This window comes from Tenrec ecaudatus, chromosome 10 (assembly GCF_050624435.1).
Source record: "Tenrec ecaudatus isolate mTenEca1 chromosome 10, mTenEca1.hap1, whole genome shotgun sequence".
Lineage (NCBI taxonomy): Eukaryota > Metazoa > Chordata > Mammalia > Afrosoricida > Tenrecidae > Tenrec > Tenrec ecaudatus.
Window position 1 is genome coordinate 9,531,735 of NC_134539.1, and position 18,143 is coordinate 9,549,877.

The 18,143-nt window shown below is 47.7% G+C and overlaps 1 protein-coding gene across 7 annotated transcripts in view; it reads right to left on the reverse strand.

Annotated features, from left to right (window-relative positions):
* PTPRD (protein tyrosine phosphatase receptor type D) overlaps positions 1 to 18,143 on the reverse strand; it is a 546,060-nt gene that overhangs the window by 153,866 nt on the left and 374,051 nt on the right. For 4 of the 7 annotated variants that reach the window (XM_075559912.1, XM_075559909.1, XM_075559910.1 and 1 more), the window contains exons 15-18: positions 15,001 to 15,588; positions 14,482 to 14,582; positions 13,383 to 13,642; positions 1,785 to 1,875 (exon numbers count right to left, since the gene is read on the reverse strand). In XM_075559912.1, the coding sequence (XP_075416027.1) occupies positions 1,785 to 1,875; positions 13,383 to 13,642; positions 14,482 to 14,582; positions 15,001 to 15,588 (1,040 nt within the window). The remainder of the gene's footprint in view (positions 1 to 1,784; positions 1,876 to 13,382; positions 13,643 to 14,481; positions 14,583 to 15,000; positions 15,589 to 18,143) is intronic. The other 3 variants (XM_075559913.1, XM_075559911.1, XM_075559908.1) reach the window with 1 other exon arrangement.

The window sequence follows — 18,143 nt, forward strand, 5'->3', positions numbered from 1 at the left end:
CAGCCAGACGGCAGTGGGTAACCATCTACCACCCCTCCGATATCACAGGGGAATGGTTTTGTGGCTGTTCCTAAATTCCTTGGCACGAGAGTAGTGTTCCTGGAATCGTACACAGCCCCTCCCACCCGCTGGAATGCCACAAAGCAGAGAAGTATAGGCCTAACCTTCAACTCACCCCTCCTTCTTAACGTGATGAAATGGGAGCTGATTCAGTCAAATGGGGGGTGATGAATCGTACTCCTGGAGAAGACAGCTGTCTGCCTGGGGAAGCCAACGCTCTCATCTGTCAGGTCACAGAGATGCCTCCACGCAGACATGCGTGGAACCCAAGCTGCCTCACGCTAACACACTTCGGGGCTGCCTACCTTTGTCTCCTGCCCACACTGCACTAGCCAGAGACAGAAGAATAAAAACGCCTAGAAAGTATAAACGGGGCTAGGAGTTGCGCCAACTAACCCAACATACGTGAAATCTCGTATTTCCACCAAATGGGGGTGGAGAAGGGGGCCCAGCTATGTGCTTTATGAAACAGCAGACTCTCGAGTATTTCACATCAGGAGCCTCAGCCATGCAACCCTGGAGGTCTGTTGGAACATCGCTGGACCACAGGTGTCTCATCTCGATGAGGGACTGTCTAGTTCCACCCTCCCCCCCATACACATACACACATGACTGTGTGCACAGTCAGATAAAAGCCGCCTCTCTGTGCATCAGACCAGTGGGCTCCGTAGGGTTCCCATGGCCTGATTTTTGGAAGTGCACTTCCAGGCCTTTCTTCCTGTTCTGTCTGAACTCGGAAGCTCTGCAGAAACATGCTCTGCATCCCAGCTATACACAAACCTCCAGGGACAGACTATGCCTGTCACCCACCGCTGCCTCACCACCTAGTATTAATGAGGTCTAGCTTTAACTTCTGAGAAAACAACATCACCCCACTCTATAAAACACACGGAGAGAAACAGCTTCTTAGGTATCCATTGAAAGTACAAATTAAAATGCACACACTGTCATAAGATTTTGGAAATTCAAATCATACAATTGTGAGTAGGCTCTGTTCTCAGTACTCTGTTTCTTATTGGGCTCAACATTTTGAGATTGGTTATCCTTCCTACTTAGGTGTGTCTTTTTGACAAGGTACAGAATAAGGCCAACGTCTGCTCGTCCACAGAATCTGACAGAGCCACCCATGGGTCAACCTCTGGGGCAGATTGCAGTTGTGTCTGCAGACCCAACACAACCACTACTAAGCCTTAGCGGAGTTATGGCATCTGAATTTCCCCACAAGGTTTCCAAGCCTGTAGATCTTTATAGAAACAGACTGTCCCATCTTTCCCCCAGACAGATGCTGCTACCTGATGACTCCTGACCTTTCCATTAATGCCACTTAACCATTGCACCACCAGCACTCTTCTTGAATGGTCTTGGGGGCCCCTCCATTGACGAAGGGGCCCTTGGAATTCCTACGGATGGCGTCTCTGCTGATGGGCCATGTTACTTTCCATGCTCTTGCATCATGCTTTACCAGGGCCAAGAGGAGAGGATTCAGGTCAAGTGAGCATTCACAGTTTATTGCAGTTGAAAGTCTTGCAATTAACATAACAGTATCTTTTGGGGACCCTGTGGTAAATTAACATGCCACCGATGGCACTGAGCCGTCCGACCAGCCAGCCACATGGCAAAGCCAACCTCTGGATTAGATCCTGAGAGCCCATCCCAGGGACTAGAGAGGGATTGAATCCATCAAATCAAAGAAAGAAAATCGCAGCCATCAAAGGCATGCTTACCTCATCTAGTTCCATTTCATCCGGACTCTCCCAGGGCTTGATGAATTTCCCACGCGATTTCTTCAAAGGCACAATGATTATGTAGTAACCTCTGCAGAAGAACAGGCAGAGAAGCGCCAAGGTGAGCTCAGTGGGAAAAGAACATGCACATTCCCCTCATCTTCGCCCGTGTGCCGATGGAGACTGGAGGCCACTTACGGACCTGCAGGGACTTGTCCGTTTGTTACATCGATGACAAATAACCAACTGTTTGTTCCATTTTTTGGTAAACAACACAGGCGCACCTTTATGTGTGGCTCCCGTGTGGTTTTATGGTGATAGCACCATGGTTGACGTCTCTGTTTAGGCTTCAGAGACGGAGCAGGCACTGCCAGTTAGGATCGGGGCTGGATACATACAAGGATTTCATAGCCTGAACACCGCCACCACACTTGGCTGACCCAAGTGTTCCTGCTGACATTAGTTTAAAAGAGGGATTGCTATTTTCTGAAGGAACGGACACTGAAAATTACTCTCGGCACATACAAATATCCTATCACTGCTGTGGATATCATTTATCTAAACCCCAAATGCTTTTTATTCGGAGAAAACATTTCAAACATCAAAATGACTCCTATTCGAACACAGAATAGATAGTAAAACTTAAAAGGAGCCTATCCCTGTCTATCCATCCAATTACTAAGCGTACTATGGGAATCAGTGGAGAAATCAGGAGGTGGTTACTGAACGGGCCTTCTAAGTGGATCTAGCACTATAATTATATCTACAGAAAAAGACAAAAAATGACCAAGCCCGCACAATGACAACAGGCACCTAAAACACAGGCAATCTCTTACTGCCACCAGTAGATTCTGATTTACAGTGACTCGATAGGGCAGGGTTGACCTGCCCCTGTGGGTTTCGGAGACTGCAACTCTTTATGGGAACAGAAGGCCTCATCTTCCTCCTGCAGAGCAGCTGGTGGCTTTGAACTGCTAACCTTGCTGGTGGCAGCCCAGTGCATAATCATTATACCATTGGGGTTCTTAAGCCATTGACTAAGGATTATTTAAAAAACAATACCCCCCAGCCTCAATAAAACGAATTCAGTGCCATCGAGTCGATTCTGACTTACTGAGTCATTTAGTAAGTGACTTGTAAACTTGGTGCGTGATTTCAATGTACTGTATAGCAGACCCATGTGTTGGCGGTTAAGTTTTCTGTCCATCTGATCTTTCATCATAGCGGTGAAAAGAGCCATGAAAACTGCGTACGCAGGCAACATGTTGCGCTGTTCTATATACGGCCACTGGAGTCAGAGATGACTGGACAGTAATTACTAACCAGGTGAACAGTGAACGCCACGTGTAAGTAGACCACAAGCAATGTATAGTTATGGTGAAATCTTATTCATCGCTTTCCACTCTCAGGAAGAAAGGCCTGGGGATACACGTCTGAATATCAGCCAGTGAAAACATTGAATCAGAATGGTCCGGTTCACAGCCAATCATGGGGATGGATCAGAACCTGGCAACGTTTTGCTCCTCCATCCAGGGGATTGCAGGAGTCTGCGTTCAACATGGAAAATGCATTCTCGCCTTCTCAAAGGCAAAAGGGAGAGAGCCAGATGCAGAGAGATTCAGTGATTGCCCACGCTAATAAAAGATAATAAGAGGACTCACCCCTTGCATTTCTCTTGACTTTCATCTTGCTCTATTTCCTTGAAATGACTCTTTCTGTGTACACTAACGGGGTTTCTAAGGAGACCCTGCATTTTGCAGAGCTTGACTGTGAACATGAGAAAACACACACACACAAACACACACACGTACGCGCAATTACTGAAGAAGACTGCCTTATGGGGGAGAGGAATGAGAGAAGGCAGTACCAATCCGATGCTTCACTCTGTCCCAGAGAACAATAGAACCTGAATGAAGCATTCGTTCTACTTATCTCCCAGCACCACTAGTAACGGCACCATAACTTTCTACGATAAGGAACTGTCTACATGAAGGAACTCTCGAGCTGCTATGCCCAGCACAGCTGTCACTGTCTGCTGAGCGCTCGACCTGTGCTTAGTCTGAACTGAGAGGTTCAGTGAAAACACACCTGGGTTTTGAAGTCTTGGAAAGAAAAAAAAAACCCAAAATAACCAACTAAACTCTCTTAGTCATCATTTTCTACTAGTTATGACACGCTGCAATGATAGTAGTTTGGGAAAAATGGGTTCAACGAAGTCTGCTGTTAAAACTAATTTCACCTGTTTCTTTTTTCCTAAAACTACTGCTACTAGACAGTTGAACTTTTCATGCGTGCTATTTATTGACACTGCTTTAGAATCTTCTGGTTAAAATATGGCCTTGGGAAATGTATTTGGCTCAGAACTCAGAAAGGGCCACAACTATGCAGGGTGATCTGAACGGATCATCTCCCACCTCTGCCCCTCCGTTGTGCATTCTGAAGAATGAGAACTGGTGTCAGACTGTATATTTAAGGAAGTAAGTCCGTGGACACCAGGCATTTGGCCAGTGTGTGGCGCACGGGGCTGTGGGTGAACACGAAGCGTGCTGGGGGACATGCGTCTGCACTGCCTGCCTCACTTATTGACATGATTGCCATTCACTGCAGCGACGTTGTCTTCCGACTCACGGTGACACAGCAACAGGAAAAGGGAGCTGGTTGTGCACACTGCACCATTGCATTCCTCAGGGCTTCTGCCCACTGGCCGCAGCAGCAGCAGTAGCTCACCAACTCACCCCTCCTAGTCCATCTGCTTCTGGGAGCCTGGCTGAAACTTGATCAGCCCAGAACAACATGGAGATGCATGGCTGGGAGTTGTTACAAGAGAACCTTGGGCTGAACCCAAATCCGGATCTCCTGCATGGAAGTCCACAATTCCCTCATTGAAGCCACTGACCGCTGCCTGACTCTACTTTAGGTCAAAGGACTTCGACTCCCCATGTGGAGTGCACAAGAACTTGGCAAACGTTCCTTTCTTGCCAAACCGAGAATTCAAGTCACTGCAGACAGTGATGTCAAAACTCTGTCAAGGCGTGCTGAGCCACTAATCGGAATTATATGGCTGGCCATTTGTCTTCTTCACTACAAATAATCCTGATGATCAAGGAGGGCGAGGAGGAGGACGTGCTGGAGAGGGTGAGAGAGCCCAGTATCTTAGATTTTAGGATCCAGAGGAAGCTTCTTCCCCTGCTTGCCCTCCCTCTCTGCCCCCGGAGGATTTGCCACACCAGGCCATCATGTTCAATGGGCACGGCATAGGACGACGGAGGCTGCCATGGGCGGACGAACCTCTTGCATTTCGAGATCAGCAGCGTCAAGTCAGGAGCGCTTCTCTTCTTTGAAGGCACTGCTCTTGCCCACCCACAAAGCGCTCCCCTTGGCCCCAGGCAGAATCTCACAAATCAAGGTTAAGCTGATGAATTCTCTTAATTTTTCTCCTGCGGTGGAGCTGCCATCTTTGTTCTTCATACAAGAAGCCATTCTTTCTCTGCGACACTCCCCCAGCTATTCATTTTCCAGCTGAGATAAGAATTGGAAGGCCTCCCCCACAGCAATTAATTAACAGGGTGGCCTAAGACCTGGGATTTTTTTCTCTCCATGGCTTGCCAAAGGATTCAGCTCCGGCAGCGCCAGTGGGGCGTGCTGCAAAGCAGCTCTTTCACGTCCAAGGAAAGAAGGCTTTGGGAAATTTGAACTCCAGGTCATAGAACATCTTAACGATAATGAGTCAGCTGCCAGGGAGTCACTTCCAACTGCAGGGGACCTCACGCAAAGCAGAACCCAGTGCCCAGTCTCTCCCTCTCCCTGCTTGGTCTCCAACTTCACGACCCACTTTTTCATTTAGGCGCTGCCAGCCTGAGTAACAGTCATGGTTACAGGGTTGATGAAGGAAGCTAACAGGCTACCATACAAGCGCGACAAGCTCAGGATTTAGCTGCTCTTCGGGACACCTTACAAACTTCGTTCAGGGTGGCAAACATTCCACTTTGCTGTCTGCCTCAGTGCTAAAGCATTCCCTTGAAGCTCCCTGGGTCAGCAAAGGTAGCTTCCTGAATGAAGTGCCCGGAGGCGCCCATTCCAGGAAGCCGCATCTAAAAGGCACTCAGCTTACTTCCTTGGCTCAGCCAGTCCAGCTCCCTGAACTGAGTGCCCACGGGCACCCCACTCCACAAACCAGTCTCCAGCCCCCAAACACTCAGTGTTACCCCCCCTCCCCCCCCCGTGGCTGCTAAGCGAGCCACTCGGTTCCAGGCTCTGGCTCCTAATTCTACTGCTCTTCTGGTGCCAGGTATCTTCTGGATCCAGGTCGTTCACAGCCACGGCTCTAGGGGTCCAGGGGGCGTGCTCTACTCGATTCTTAATGTGAGAGCCCCTCTCCTGCTTCGCAGAAGGCTCCCTTCACACCGGAAGGATGCCAATCCAAATGATGCTAGTTCACAATCACCAGCCTTCCTTCAGTATCTTCCCTCCTCTCTTTCTTCCCCAGGGCCACCAGAAAAGGTCGTTTGGTGGGAGTTAGACACTTGGACCACAAGAGCCACATGAAGTCATTTGCTACCCAGACTGGTCTTCACATGCCCCACCCAACTTGCTGTCTGCTCCCAACGAGGGCGCCCTCATGACCACACGTCCAAAGCAAGTGAGTTGCACAGGGTTCCGTGGGATCCATGTTTTCCTCGGCTAATTTTCTGAGTGAGATCAGTGAGATATTTTTCCTTTTCCTTTCTTTCTGGATTGCCTTCATCCAGAGGCTCCACTGTTCACTTTGGGCGGTCCTGCTCATTCGTATCTGATACCCCAGTGGTCGAGCTTCCAGCATCCCCAGGACAGGTAAAGCACCAGGGTACAAGGAACTGGCAAAGGGGTGAGGTCTAGATGCACACATTTCTATCTTCTCAGGGACTGTGGTTTTATAAGCATTCACATCTTCGCTTTAACTGAAACCTACCTGTTCCCTGAGCACATTGCTTCCCTTCCAGGCACTCTCTCAACGCAAACTCACTGCCATTGAGTCAGTGCTGACTCACAGCGACCCCTGTGGGTTTCCAACTGTAACTGTTTCCAGGAGTAGAAAACCCAGACTTTCTTCTGTGGAGCTGCTGCTGGTTTCCAACTGCTGCCCATGAGACTCTCAGCCCAACAGGTAACCACTACCCGCCCAGGGCTCCGGTCCTTTCCCTTCAATAGGAGCCTCACGGTCAGGACTTGGGGTTTCTCTAGCTTCTGGTGTCCCAGAGCTTCTTGCTGATGTTGTTTCTCTGCCCTCTTGCCGAACAAAGTCCACAACACACTCTTCCTTTAAGCCCATACAGTTCAGCTACATAAAGGCCTTCTCTCCTTGGTCTCTGTCACCCACCAACCTCCCCATTATCTACTTTCTCTTGTAGAAGATATCTGTCCCCAGAGAGTTCACGGTGCTTCTTTCTTGCCATCATCTTAAGCGACTCCAGCTTTGTTTGGGTACGAAGAATGAAGGGACCTAAAGCGCCGGGCTGCCTTTCTCTGTGCCTGTTGTTGGTAAATGGCTGAATGCATCTGAAGAAGAGACCCCGGCAGGAGAGAATGAGGAGACACATGTAGGATCCACCAAATCAAATATGCGTCAGCACTGCTTGGCCATCCCACGTCCACGTCTCCAGTTACACAATACTTCACTTGCCCACGATAACTTTGCCACCTTTCTTCCGACGCTTCCAGTGTTGGATCTTCCTACGTTCCCACTAGAAGGTCATCTATTTTTATAAAGCACGCCCAACAGTCCCAACAACAGAGAAACAGCCCAGATGTCATATTCTCTCTCCTCAACCTCCAGCCTGCCAATCTACCCCACCAAGCCCTCAGCTCTCCTGTTGGGACACAGACGGGTTGTCTCTACATGTTCACATCTATCCACGTGCATTCTCTGATCTGGTTACCGTTCTCTCCCTTCTTGGGGACCTCGCCACCTACGGTCCACCTTCTTTCCTATGCACTTGAACTGCTTCTTCCCCATCAAGCCGACCAACCTATGAGCGGTTCCACCTTAGGTAATTATCTGTCCTTACAATCAAAACAAAACACGTCCCGATTTAGCAACCACCCTCTCTCTCTCCTCCCCTTCACTGCCAACAATTCTGGGGGAGACAAATCAGCTTGGGCTTGCTCTTTTGCATTTCCTCACCTTGCCTTCACTTCCCACTGCATCACGCCCTCCCTCTGCCTCACTGCCCCGCGGCACTGCCACTGCCAATGTCCTCGGCGACTTCAGTGCTGTTGCCCGCACAGGTGACTTTTGGATTCTTTGGCTTATCTTTTAGTAGAATATTACACCATCGATACAGCTTACTTGCATTGGTCTCAGCGAAACACTGGTCCTGTTTTTCTATTCAACCCTTTCACTAGTCTATCTTTATTTCCTTGGCTGGGTTTGGTATCTGTGTCCCTATTATTAAATGGTAGACTTCCTCAAGATTCTGCTCAAGGACTCCCCCTATTTTCTTCCCAGGTGATCTCAGGGATCAGAGGTCACCTAAATTCAAATGAGTCACAGACGCCCATCTTCAGGCCAGAATGGGCCTCTAAACTCCACAGGTGCAACAAATTCCCACTTTATAACACCATTTCCACGTCACAAAAAGCACCCCACCTTTGGCCAAAACAAGACCCATGGGATTCCTCTCAACATACACACTTTTCCAACACTGAACCACTGTCCACGCCAGCACACAGCACAAAACCAGCAGTCATGGTCGACAACCAGCTTTCACGCCTTGTCTTATACCCTTGTCTTATAGCCAGTCTACTGCCACATGGGTCCTCAATCCACCTGCAGGGCATCCTCCCCCCTTCCCAGCAACCACCATGGCCTCACTCATCAACTCACGGTGGGTGGTACTACCCTTTCCCCTATTGTTCCCCTTTAGTGACTTCAGTCCCTCTAGTTTAGTTTCTGGAAGTTTTATTTCAAAATACAAAACTGATCATGGCATCTTCATCCCTTGCTCCCTTCCTTTTAGACATTTCAGTGGATCCCCCATTTCTCTCAGGGCAAAGTTCAGAGGCATCAGAAACCCTCGAGGAGCTAGCTGTGACCCATTTCTCCATGGCCTCTGGCTTGCCGTTTCCCAGACTTCCAATTTCCTGACCTTGCTGATAACCAAACACTCACGGACCTCGAGTCAATGCAGACTCCTATCAAGCCCCTGTGGGTTTGTAAGATTGGAACTGTGTACAGGAGGAGAAAGCCTCATCTTTCTCTTGTGGAGCTGCTGGTGGTTTCTAACTCCCAACCCTGCCCACGGTAGCCCAATGCGAAACCACTACACCCCTCAGGGCTAATGCCTCAGCATGGCAAACATCATTTCACTTGTTACCTCCTCAGGCGCACCTTCCTGAGCTCTCTGATTAGACGACCTATTTCAACTTTGTTTTCTTATTCTAATCTACAGTTTTCAAGAGCTGTTGATCCTTGAACAATGCCGATGCTCAGGGATTTGAGCTCCTGCTCACTTGAAGAGTAAATATAATTTACAATCTACCCTTCAACAGCACGACTTTGAACAGAGCAGGTCTGCTTACACATGCTCTCTGTTCTTGTTACGATTGCAGTGATGAGTCCTTTAAGATGCATGTGAAGCTAGCCCGCATGAATTGCTCACCCTGGGCTGAGTCACGAGAGATGGCAGTTTCAGCAGATATAGGCAACATGCGCGCTCACCCCCACAGCAGCAGGGAAACACCAATCTGAACTTCGATGGGCCTTGCATTCAACCTGGAGCTGTTCAAGGGTCAAGTGTACTGTTTAAGACACATTTGTTGGCATACTTAGAAAAACAGCCGGGAAGCAGCTATATGCACGTTGTTAGGTGCCACTGAGCTGATTGCAACTTAGCAACCTAAAATGACAGAGGTGACCTGCCCCAGGGGGCTTTCTAGGGTTCAGGCCTTTGGCTCGTTTTACATTTTTTATTGTGAATTAGATGAAAAACGCACAGAACAAATCTGGTTTCCATTCACCGATTGAGACACATTTTGTTTCCTGTCATTGACGGCAATCCCCCCAGTATCTACAGCAGGTTCCACTTTCTTCATCTCTCCTCCGTGCCTCCCCGTTCCTGCCACTTGAACCCTGACCCTGATGTCCCTCTAAAGTGACTGCTCACCACAGGGACCTGTCTACTGTTTGCCTGAGATGTGAGCCATGGAGGTGAGAGCTCAGGTTCAGGAGTGAAGGTGATTAAGGGCCAGTCTCGAGGCTCCCACCAGGCTCTGTCTGAGCAGTAAGGCTCCACTCGGCTCCCATCTTCCTGAGAGCCAATCATCCATTCTTTTTACCAGAGTATGGGCGGTGGATTTGACCTGCCAGCCTCGCGGTGAGCAACTGAATGCACACCAGGGCTTCACCAGGTGCGTATAATCTTCCCACCCCCATTTTATAGCTGAATTCTGCCACTGAAAAGGGGAAGGGGTGAGCTAGGCAGGTCTGAGGGACTATGGGTCTCCTAAACCAGGAAGTCAAACCATTTGAAGGATCTGTTTTCTCTCGAGAACTTCCACCTCTCAAATAATCTTCAGAAGCCTTTTCTTTCTCCAAACCAGCAAGACGCGTGCACATTTGGTCTGCAGAATATAGACTGCTTCCCTGCACCTGTCCTGGTCTTTACTATCATCATGGTGTGAACCTTTGTTCTATCTCTTAGGATCTGAAGATACGATGATTCTTAAAGGTACGGATGGAGGAGCTAGCATGTGCCCTACAAATTCCTACCAACCCAGTCATATGAACCCGAGGAACTTGCTGAAACGAAAATAACAAATTGGTTGGGGGCTTGCTCGGTGTCAAAGGTGGGTACAACGGTGCTCTCGCTGCTGCTCTGTCTGCACTCTCAAGTGTAGACTTGAGGCTTTAAGAGTTATTAAACTAATGGAAAAGTAAGTAACTTCAGAATCAATATATCTGAAAAGCCCTCACTACTTAAAAAAAATCAAACTGTTTTCCCAGTGTATTAGATTTAATTAGAGACGTTCAATCTAACCTTCAGAATTTTAATTACATTAAGTAAAGTTCGACTAATTTTATTTAATCTGTTACCACCGAGGGGCCCAGATCACACGGCAAGACAAGCCCTGGCCTCTCAGCAGGTCTCACTTCACATTCAGCCTGGCTTCTATTTTCGTCGCCCGTATCTCTGTCCTCAGGAGTCCTGATGGCGCAGTGGGTAAGTGCTCAGGTGCTAAGCAAAAAGGTCTCAGCTCAAACCCACGAATCACTCTGCTGAAGACACATGGGCAACCTGGTTCTGTCATTATCTCACACTCGTGGGCACAGGCCAGGGCTGCTGCGTTCTGCTCTCTGGTCACTGTGCACTGCAATGGATTTGACAGCGATAAGTTTGGTTTGGGACTTATTAGCCTGCTCAAACTTGTTCTTAAACTGGATGCTCTGTCTCAGAGTTCAAGATGGGTGCAAGTCCTTGTATCAATATTAATATATGTATGCAGAATAAGTATAAGATGAATGTATTAATATATATTTATGCAACATATATAGCTATGATATTGCAATATACAGAACTAAATGTTTATGGATACTGTGATACATATACTTGTGAAATATACATTGATAAAATATATTGCAATATTCGCAAATAGACATATATTGCAGAAATATATTGCAATATCCATAAATATCTATATGGACTTGGAAATATTTGTTTGGAAAAAGATTTATAGAGATACTTATGGATATTGCAATATGTCTTTATAAACATTTATATATATATATATATATATATATTAGATTTAGGTAGTATGTACCCAGAAAGTTAAGAATTTACTGTACATCTGATACCTTTTGATAGCTTTGTCTCTTAGAAGCAGCTGGGTGCTACACTCTTTTCTCCCAGAGTGAAACCTGCTCAGAAAAGTCACAGGAGGCTTCCTCTGCTCCCATAAGCTGCGTGTAACCCACAGTGCCATCCTACGCGTTCTGACTGGCTTTCTGCCTCCATTCACAAAGACGGTTGAAACATCACCTTGTGACTGTGTTCACATCCTACTTCCACTTTGACATCTTACTTCAGCATCTTACCATTTGCTTAGATTCAACCACACGAGAATTCCCCAGACCTTCTTCTGGCCATCTCCAAATGCTCCAACCCATCTGGGGCCATCTTCCTGAAGAACTGCTCACTAACCAATCAGGTCACTAGCTTGATTCCTATCCATAAGCTTAGCATAAATGCCTACGCCTGACCTTCAAAAGGGTCACAGCACGTTTCGCCTGCACTTGCTTGGTGGGATCAGAGTTGAGAAAGGATGTAGTCTTGCTCCAAGCATGTAGCACAGTATCTGCCATGTAGGACATTACAAACCTGGCATCCTGCCATTCTCCTGCATCAAGAACTTGGATGGGGTTCCTGCTCTACAGGATTGAATTTAAGTTGGTAAGACTTAGCTCTCATATATCCTTTTCCAACTCGTCTTGCTAGGGCACTCGGGGTTCCAGTCTTACAGAATTACTCCTTCGATGTAATGTAAGGCCAAAGCATATAGCTCCCCTGCATATAATCTCCTTCCAATTCTTAGAATGCCTCATCTTTGTCCTTCAGGATCAAGTGCAGAAATCTTCCTCCACCCATTCAATTTTGGGGGCGCCTAACAGAACCATGGGCATTGATTATACCTGTCTACATCTCTCTGTGACTCCATTCAGCGAGTGGTGGGACAGGTTGGCTTCTTTTTTTATTTCCTGGAGTAGACCACAGTAATCTGAACACCAAACCTGACCCCAGGGCCATCTGGTCGATTCCGACTCATAGTGACCCTGTAGGGTTCCTGAGGCTAATTATCTTTCTGGGGGCAGATAGCTGCATCCTTGAACCACAAAGTGATGGGTGGGCTTAAACCATTATCTTTCCAGTTCGCAGCTCAGTGCTTCCAACAGTGTTTGCATCTGATACATTTTGATGAATACCTTTTATCCCCCTTCTCTTGACATGGCTGGTAACTAGCTCTCTGCTCTTGAACAAACTAATTAATTGAGTGGACTCAATTTGCCACCCGAAGCCCATTGGTTTCTACACTGGGTTCTATTTCAATCAGATAACTGAACATTTTCTGAATTTCTGGTTGTTTCCAATGTCCTTGTTACCTTGTTGAAATTTCTCCAACCTTCCAAAGCACACATACAGAAGATGTGTAGTCTAATACATTGGCTTACTGAAAGTGTCTATTCTACAATTTTGTAAGACTTCCTCATGATTGTAACACTTTGCGAACTACGCATTATTCAAATAATGACCTTTTCCCCTGAACTATAATGCAAACTCCTTCATAGAAAGGAATAGTTTACTTGTCTTTGTCTCAGTAACAGCACTCCTGGCTACACAGAAAGTACGCTTAATGTGCTATACTATGGGCAATTTGTGTTACAATGAACTCCAGACCACCAGACACCAGAACGTAAGTGACGATGCTGTCAGCGTACACAGAAGAATCTTGCACTCCTTTTAAAGGAAGGGCTATATAATTTCATACAACCATCATCACACTAATATGCAGTCTTCTTGGTTGCTTATCTGCCATTTTTCCCGTAGCCCAGCCCTTCCATCCACTTACTTTATATTCTCATTCGCAGGTACTTCTGGCAGCTGCACGGTAATCATGCCATCCAAGTTGGTCTTCCCAATGAAGGCAGGCTTGGTACGGAGGACATCTGGGGCGGTCTTGGCGGTGACCCTGTGCTGAAGCCCACCAGCACTGTTCCCACGATTCGTCAGTACGAAGGAATAGGATTTCTCGGGCTTCAGATTGACGATTAACTTCTGTGTGGCTCGGCCGTCCACCTCTTCCACCATCTTGCCGTCATCATAAAGAATCTAGGGAGAGACACCCATCAGAGGGGGTGCATACCAAAGAAGCAAACGAGATTTTATAAACCAGAAGGCACTTGGGCTGATAGGAAATGCTGAAGAGGGGGTCAATTTCAAATTTTGGGGAAACCAATCTCTATGTGATCACGACTTGAGAGATTGTATCAGTCTGCCTCGTACGCCTCCCAGGTCGTCAGTCCGTGTCTCTACGTCTAAACAAAGGCACACCCGGGAAATGCAATGGTTCCTAATTAGCGGCCTTAGAGTTACATACCGTCTGCATGGACTGTATGCAAGAAGCCTTTGGATTTTCAAAAAATTAGTCCTGTGTCAGACAAAGAAAGGCCTTTGCTTTTGTTCTCCATTCGGGTCTCCAAACCTATTCCTTAAGGTTTTCCCGCTCCTAAATGATTTTCTACTCATTTTGTCTAAGTTCACCCTTCTTACTAACACCTCTCCAGTGCCAACGGAGCTTTAAAAAGAACTTCAGACCCAGAAAGAGATCCAAATGCTGCCAGGAGACTGGGTCATAAATAGTTGAAGGGCAAGTAAATGCCATTCTCTGTAGATAAACAAGAGCCCCTGCTTGGATTGAGAGCGGGTGGGGCAGGTGGGAAGTACTAGGTGACCTACAAGCAACTCCAGCTTTGAGTCTGACCCCCTGCCCCTCATTCGGGTGGTCCAAGCACCAAACATAAACATCTCTTAGGTGAGCGCCCCTAATGAGAACAGCATTTGACATACGACCCCATCAAAGCGTCTGCCAGCCCTGCCAACCACTTACCCAGCTGAACTGCCCCCTTCGCTTCCACCCTCGGTAAGTTACAAAGGAGAAAAGGACGTACTTTGAAAGGCATGGCCGAATTATAATTCTCTGGAATCTCCCAAGACAGCAGCACTGACGTCTTCATGACTGCTTTGACATGAAAATTTTTTGCAAACACTGCTGGAAAAGGAAAAACAGTGTATTGAAACTATTTCTAGAGATGGGCGACCTGTCCTTCTCCACCATGGCCCACAGGGCTTAGGCTAGCCGCTGCCTACGTTGACCAGAGAGAGCGCGGTTGGCCTACCTGTGTAGCGCGTTCATTCCAACACGCTCTTTTCTCTCCCACTCAGCCAACAACTACCTTGTGCTTTCCTTACCTGAGGAGCTTGGTGCTGTCAGCCAGGCTTGCATGGCATTCTATCACTGAAACCTAAGCCATCCAGAATGTGTTACGGTTTACATACGTTACCTTTGTGCTTTGGCTGAACCTATCAATATGAATGGGCCGATCAGTTATTTTTATAGCGTCAACACACTGATTTCCAAAGACCGACATTCCTTTAAAGCAGGAAGGCCAGAAGCAGACAAATCCTACCTTGATCCACAGGAAGTGTCCTGAACTGGACACTGGGACTATATGGCCCGGGCCCTTTGCTCGTGTGAGCACGTACTTTTACATCGTAAGTGGTATCTGGTTTTAAGCCACTGAGTATCAGAGTGGTGTCCGCTGGAACAATAAGCTGCTCCATCGGAAGAAGTGGGATGTTGATATCCCGATAGAGAAGCGTATACTTGGTGATAAGGCCGTTTCTCTCTGCCAGGACAGGCGGCTGCCAGGACAGCTGGACAGAGGTGGAGGTGGTGCCATCCGAGTGGAGATTTTGAGGGAATCCAGCAGGGACATCTTCTGGGACCGAAATCTCCTTCACCATCTCCTCCCCAAAGCCCACTTTGTTCCTGGCGGAAAGCCTGAAGACGTAGGACGTGCCCTTGTGGATGTCCATCGCTGTGAAATGGTCCTCCTTCTCGGAGAACTCAAGGGTGGTGAGCGGCTCTGTATCCTTGCGGCCAAACTTGAGCCGGTAGCCCTGGAGGGGTCCAAAAGTGTCCACAGGGGCGTGCCATTGGATGAGGGCAGTATTCATCTGGGTGTGGTTGATGACGAGCCGGGGCTTCCCTGGAACTGGAGCACACAGGACGGGCGTCAGGCGGAGCAGTACAAACGGCCACCGTCCCACCACTGCCGAATGGAAACACCCCTGATCTGGCATGCCCATTTCTATATTCAGACACAAAACAACCAAGCAACACAGAGATAGCCCCAATATTAAACAACCATGACAAAGCAGTTGCGACTGACTTTATTTTGAAGGCTCGATGATTTACTTTAGAAGGTGGCATGGAAATGCACACGTGGCAACCCCATGCATTTCAGTGTGCAAACATGTCCCTGCTAGTCCGTGGAAGGGAAACAGAGATGGAGACTGCGGGATTTGATGTGGTTAACTCATGGTCAATCAGCTCAGCAAAACGCTGCTGGGTTCCTGAGGGCCCCCTGCTGTCATCTGACATGGACTTCTATGTCACCACGTGGACATTGTGATCTCTAGGGGGTTGACTGGCTCAATTTTGGAAGCAGGCCTTTCTTCCTAGGCCCACTCAGTGTGGAAGCTCTGCTGACATGTGTTTAGCAAGACACCGCCTTCACTGGGAGCTAGGCAAAGGCTATGTGTTAGTTAGGTAGACTGGCCAGAAACAGAACCCGGGGCTCCACCATGAAAGACAAGAATCCTATCACGGAACCACCTATGCCTCACTGGACTATGTTCACGGACACCAAATAGGATGTTTTACTGCAAAGAAAGGGATTGTTCGGTAGCTTCACTTCCTAACCTTTACACATACAGGTTCAACTCAGAGAGAAATGAATCCCAGAAAAGATGAAGAAGTTCCCTCCCTCCCTCCCCCTCACTGTAACCAAGTTGATTCTGACTCAGGACAACTCTATGGGACAGGGTAGAATTTTCCTCCTGGGTTTCTGGAATGCACTATCTTGATAGGAACAGAGAGTCCTATCTTTCTCCCACAGTGTGTGGTTGTGGGTTCAAACGACCGACCTTGTAGCTAGCAGATCAATGCAACGCAACTCATAAGAACAATAATTATAACCAATCGTTATTTACTGAGCCCCCAGAATGGATCAGGCCCTGGGCTGAGACCATGACCAACAGTATCTCATTAGACTCACATCGCTCACTCCTCACACTGCTCTCGGATCAGTTATTAACATCATCTCTGACATCATCTCTGATTTAATTAAGAAGACCCAGACAGGTAAAAAACTGAGCAAGGTCAATTACCTAATCACGAGAAAGCCCTAAGAAGACAAAGACGCAGGCAGGTTGGCCTGAATTTGTAGCTAAAATATTTGACTATCCTGTCTCCTTGTCTCAAAGGCTAAAGAAGGAAGGAAGCAAGGGAGGGAGGGTACAGAATAGCGGGCCTGGACTTCCGATGTATTGAATTGGCCTAGTTTGTCTAGGTTTAGCTTGCCATGTCAGCAGCCCTCATGAATTTCGTCATGTGTATAATGGGACGTAGGTAAAGACCTAGCTCACGTGGTGGTTGGAAATATCGAACAACAACAACAACAACAAAATGCAGGTAAAGGTCTCAGCACGATGCTCCGTAGCCCATTCCCAGGAATTCTAGGGATGAATCATTGGGGTATGGACCTTTTTGTTGTCAGGGCTTGTTCTGAGGAGCAGAGAATGTATTTACTTAAGGTCAGAGATGCTCAATACGCTTAAGAAGCATTCTCATTGACTTGTTCCATGCCTGGCTCTATCTGTCCTCCTTTAAAAGTAGAGTGTAATTGTTTCTGAAACCCCAGAGCAAAAGAAACAAACAAAAACCACAACACTGGTAATACAGAAAGTGGGGAGCCTGGGAAAGCGAAGGGAGTGTCGAGGACCCAAAGGAATCCAATCAACAGAAAGGGGGTGGGGAGAATGACTGCTAAAAGGCAGGGCAGTTTGCAATAACGGGTGACTGGCAATAAAGAATGATCAGGGCAGGCAGGTAAAGGTGAATAAACGGAAGAAGGAAGACAGCAGCCTGACCAGTCATCTGCAGATGAACTGCTGAAAGCATTCCTTTTGCATTTCAGAACATTGAGACCCAAGGAGGGATGTGCTCTGCCCAAAGGAGAACTCTGTCCCTAACCAAGCGGCCAATGGTTTTGCTTGCTTCACATGCTGGTTCTGTCCAGGTAAATACCCATAAGTAGTATGGGCAGTGTGCACCGGGGATGCCATCCATGGGTGAAGAGGCTGGCCCAGGAGTGAATGCGTGTGTGGACACTGTTTGCTCAGGCAGGAGCGCACTCCTCAGCCAGGTAGCAAACAGGCCCGGAGAGAGGAGAGAAGGGCAGATTCATTAATTGGAGCTTCACTTTCTCCATTTGTTTCCATTTCAAATGATTTTCCTTTGAAGATGCCCCTTTAAGGTAGGCATTGGCAGACAGTCCTAATTTCCCTGCACGAGTGTAAAGCACTGAAGTGATTTCCCCATTAAACCGTCAGGGCTGGTGTCTAGGCTGAAACACTGGGGTCTCAGCTGTGGAAAACCCCGGGTGAAATGGAGCTTGCGGCGGAGCAAGGACACCGCCTTCAGCCAACGAGCTCCACTTAAAACCACCGGGGAGAGAGAATAGTAGGTCTCAGGATTCTCCAAGGA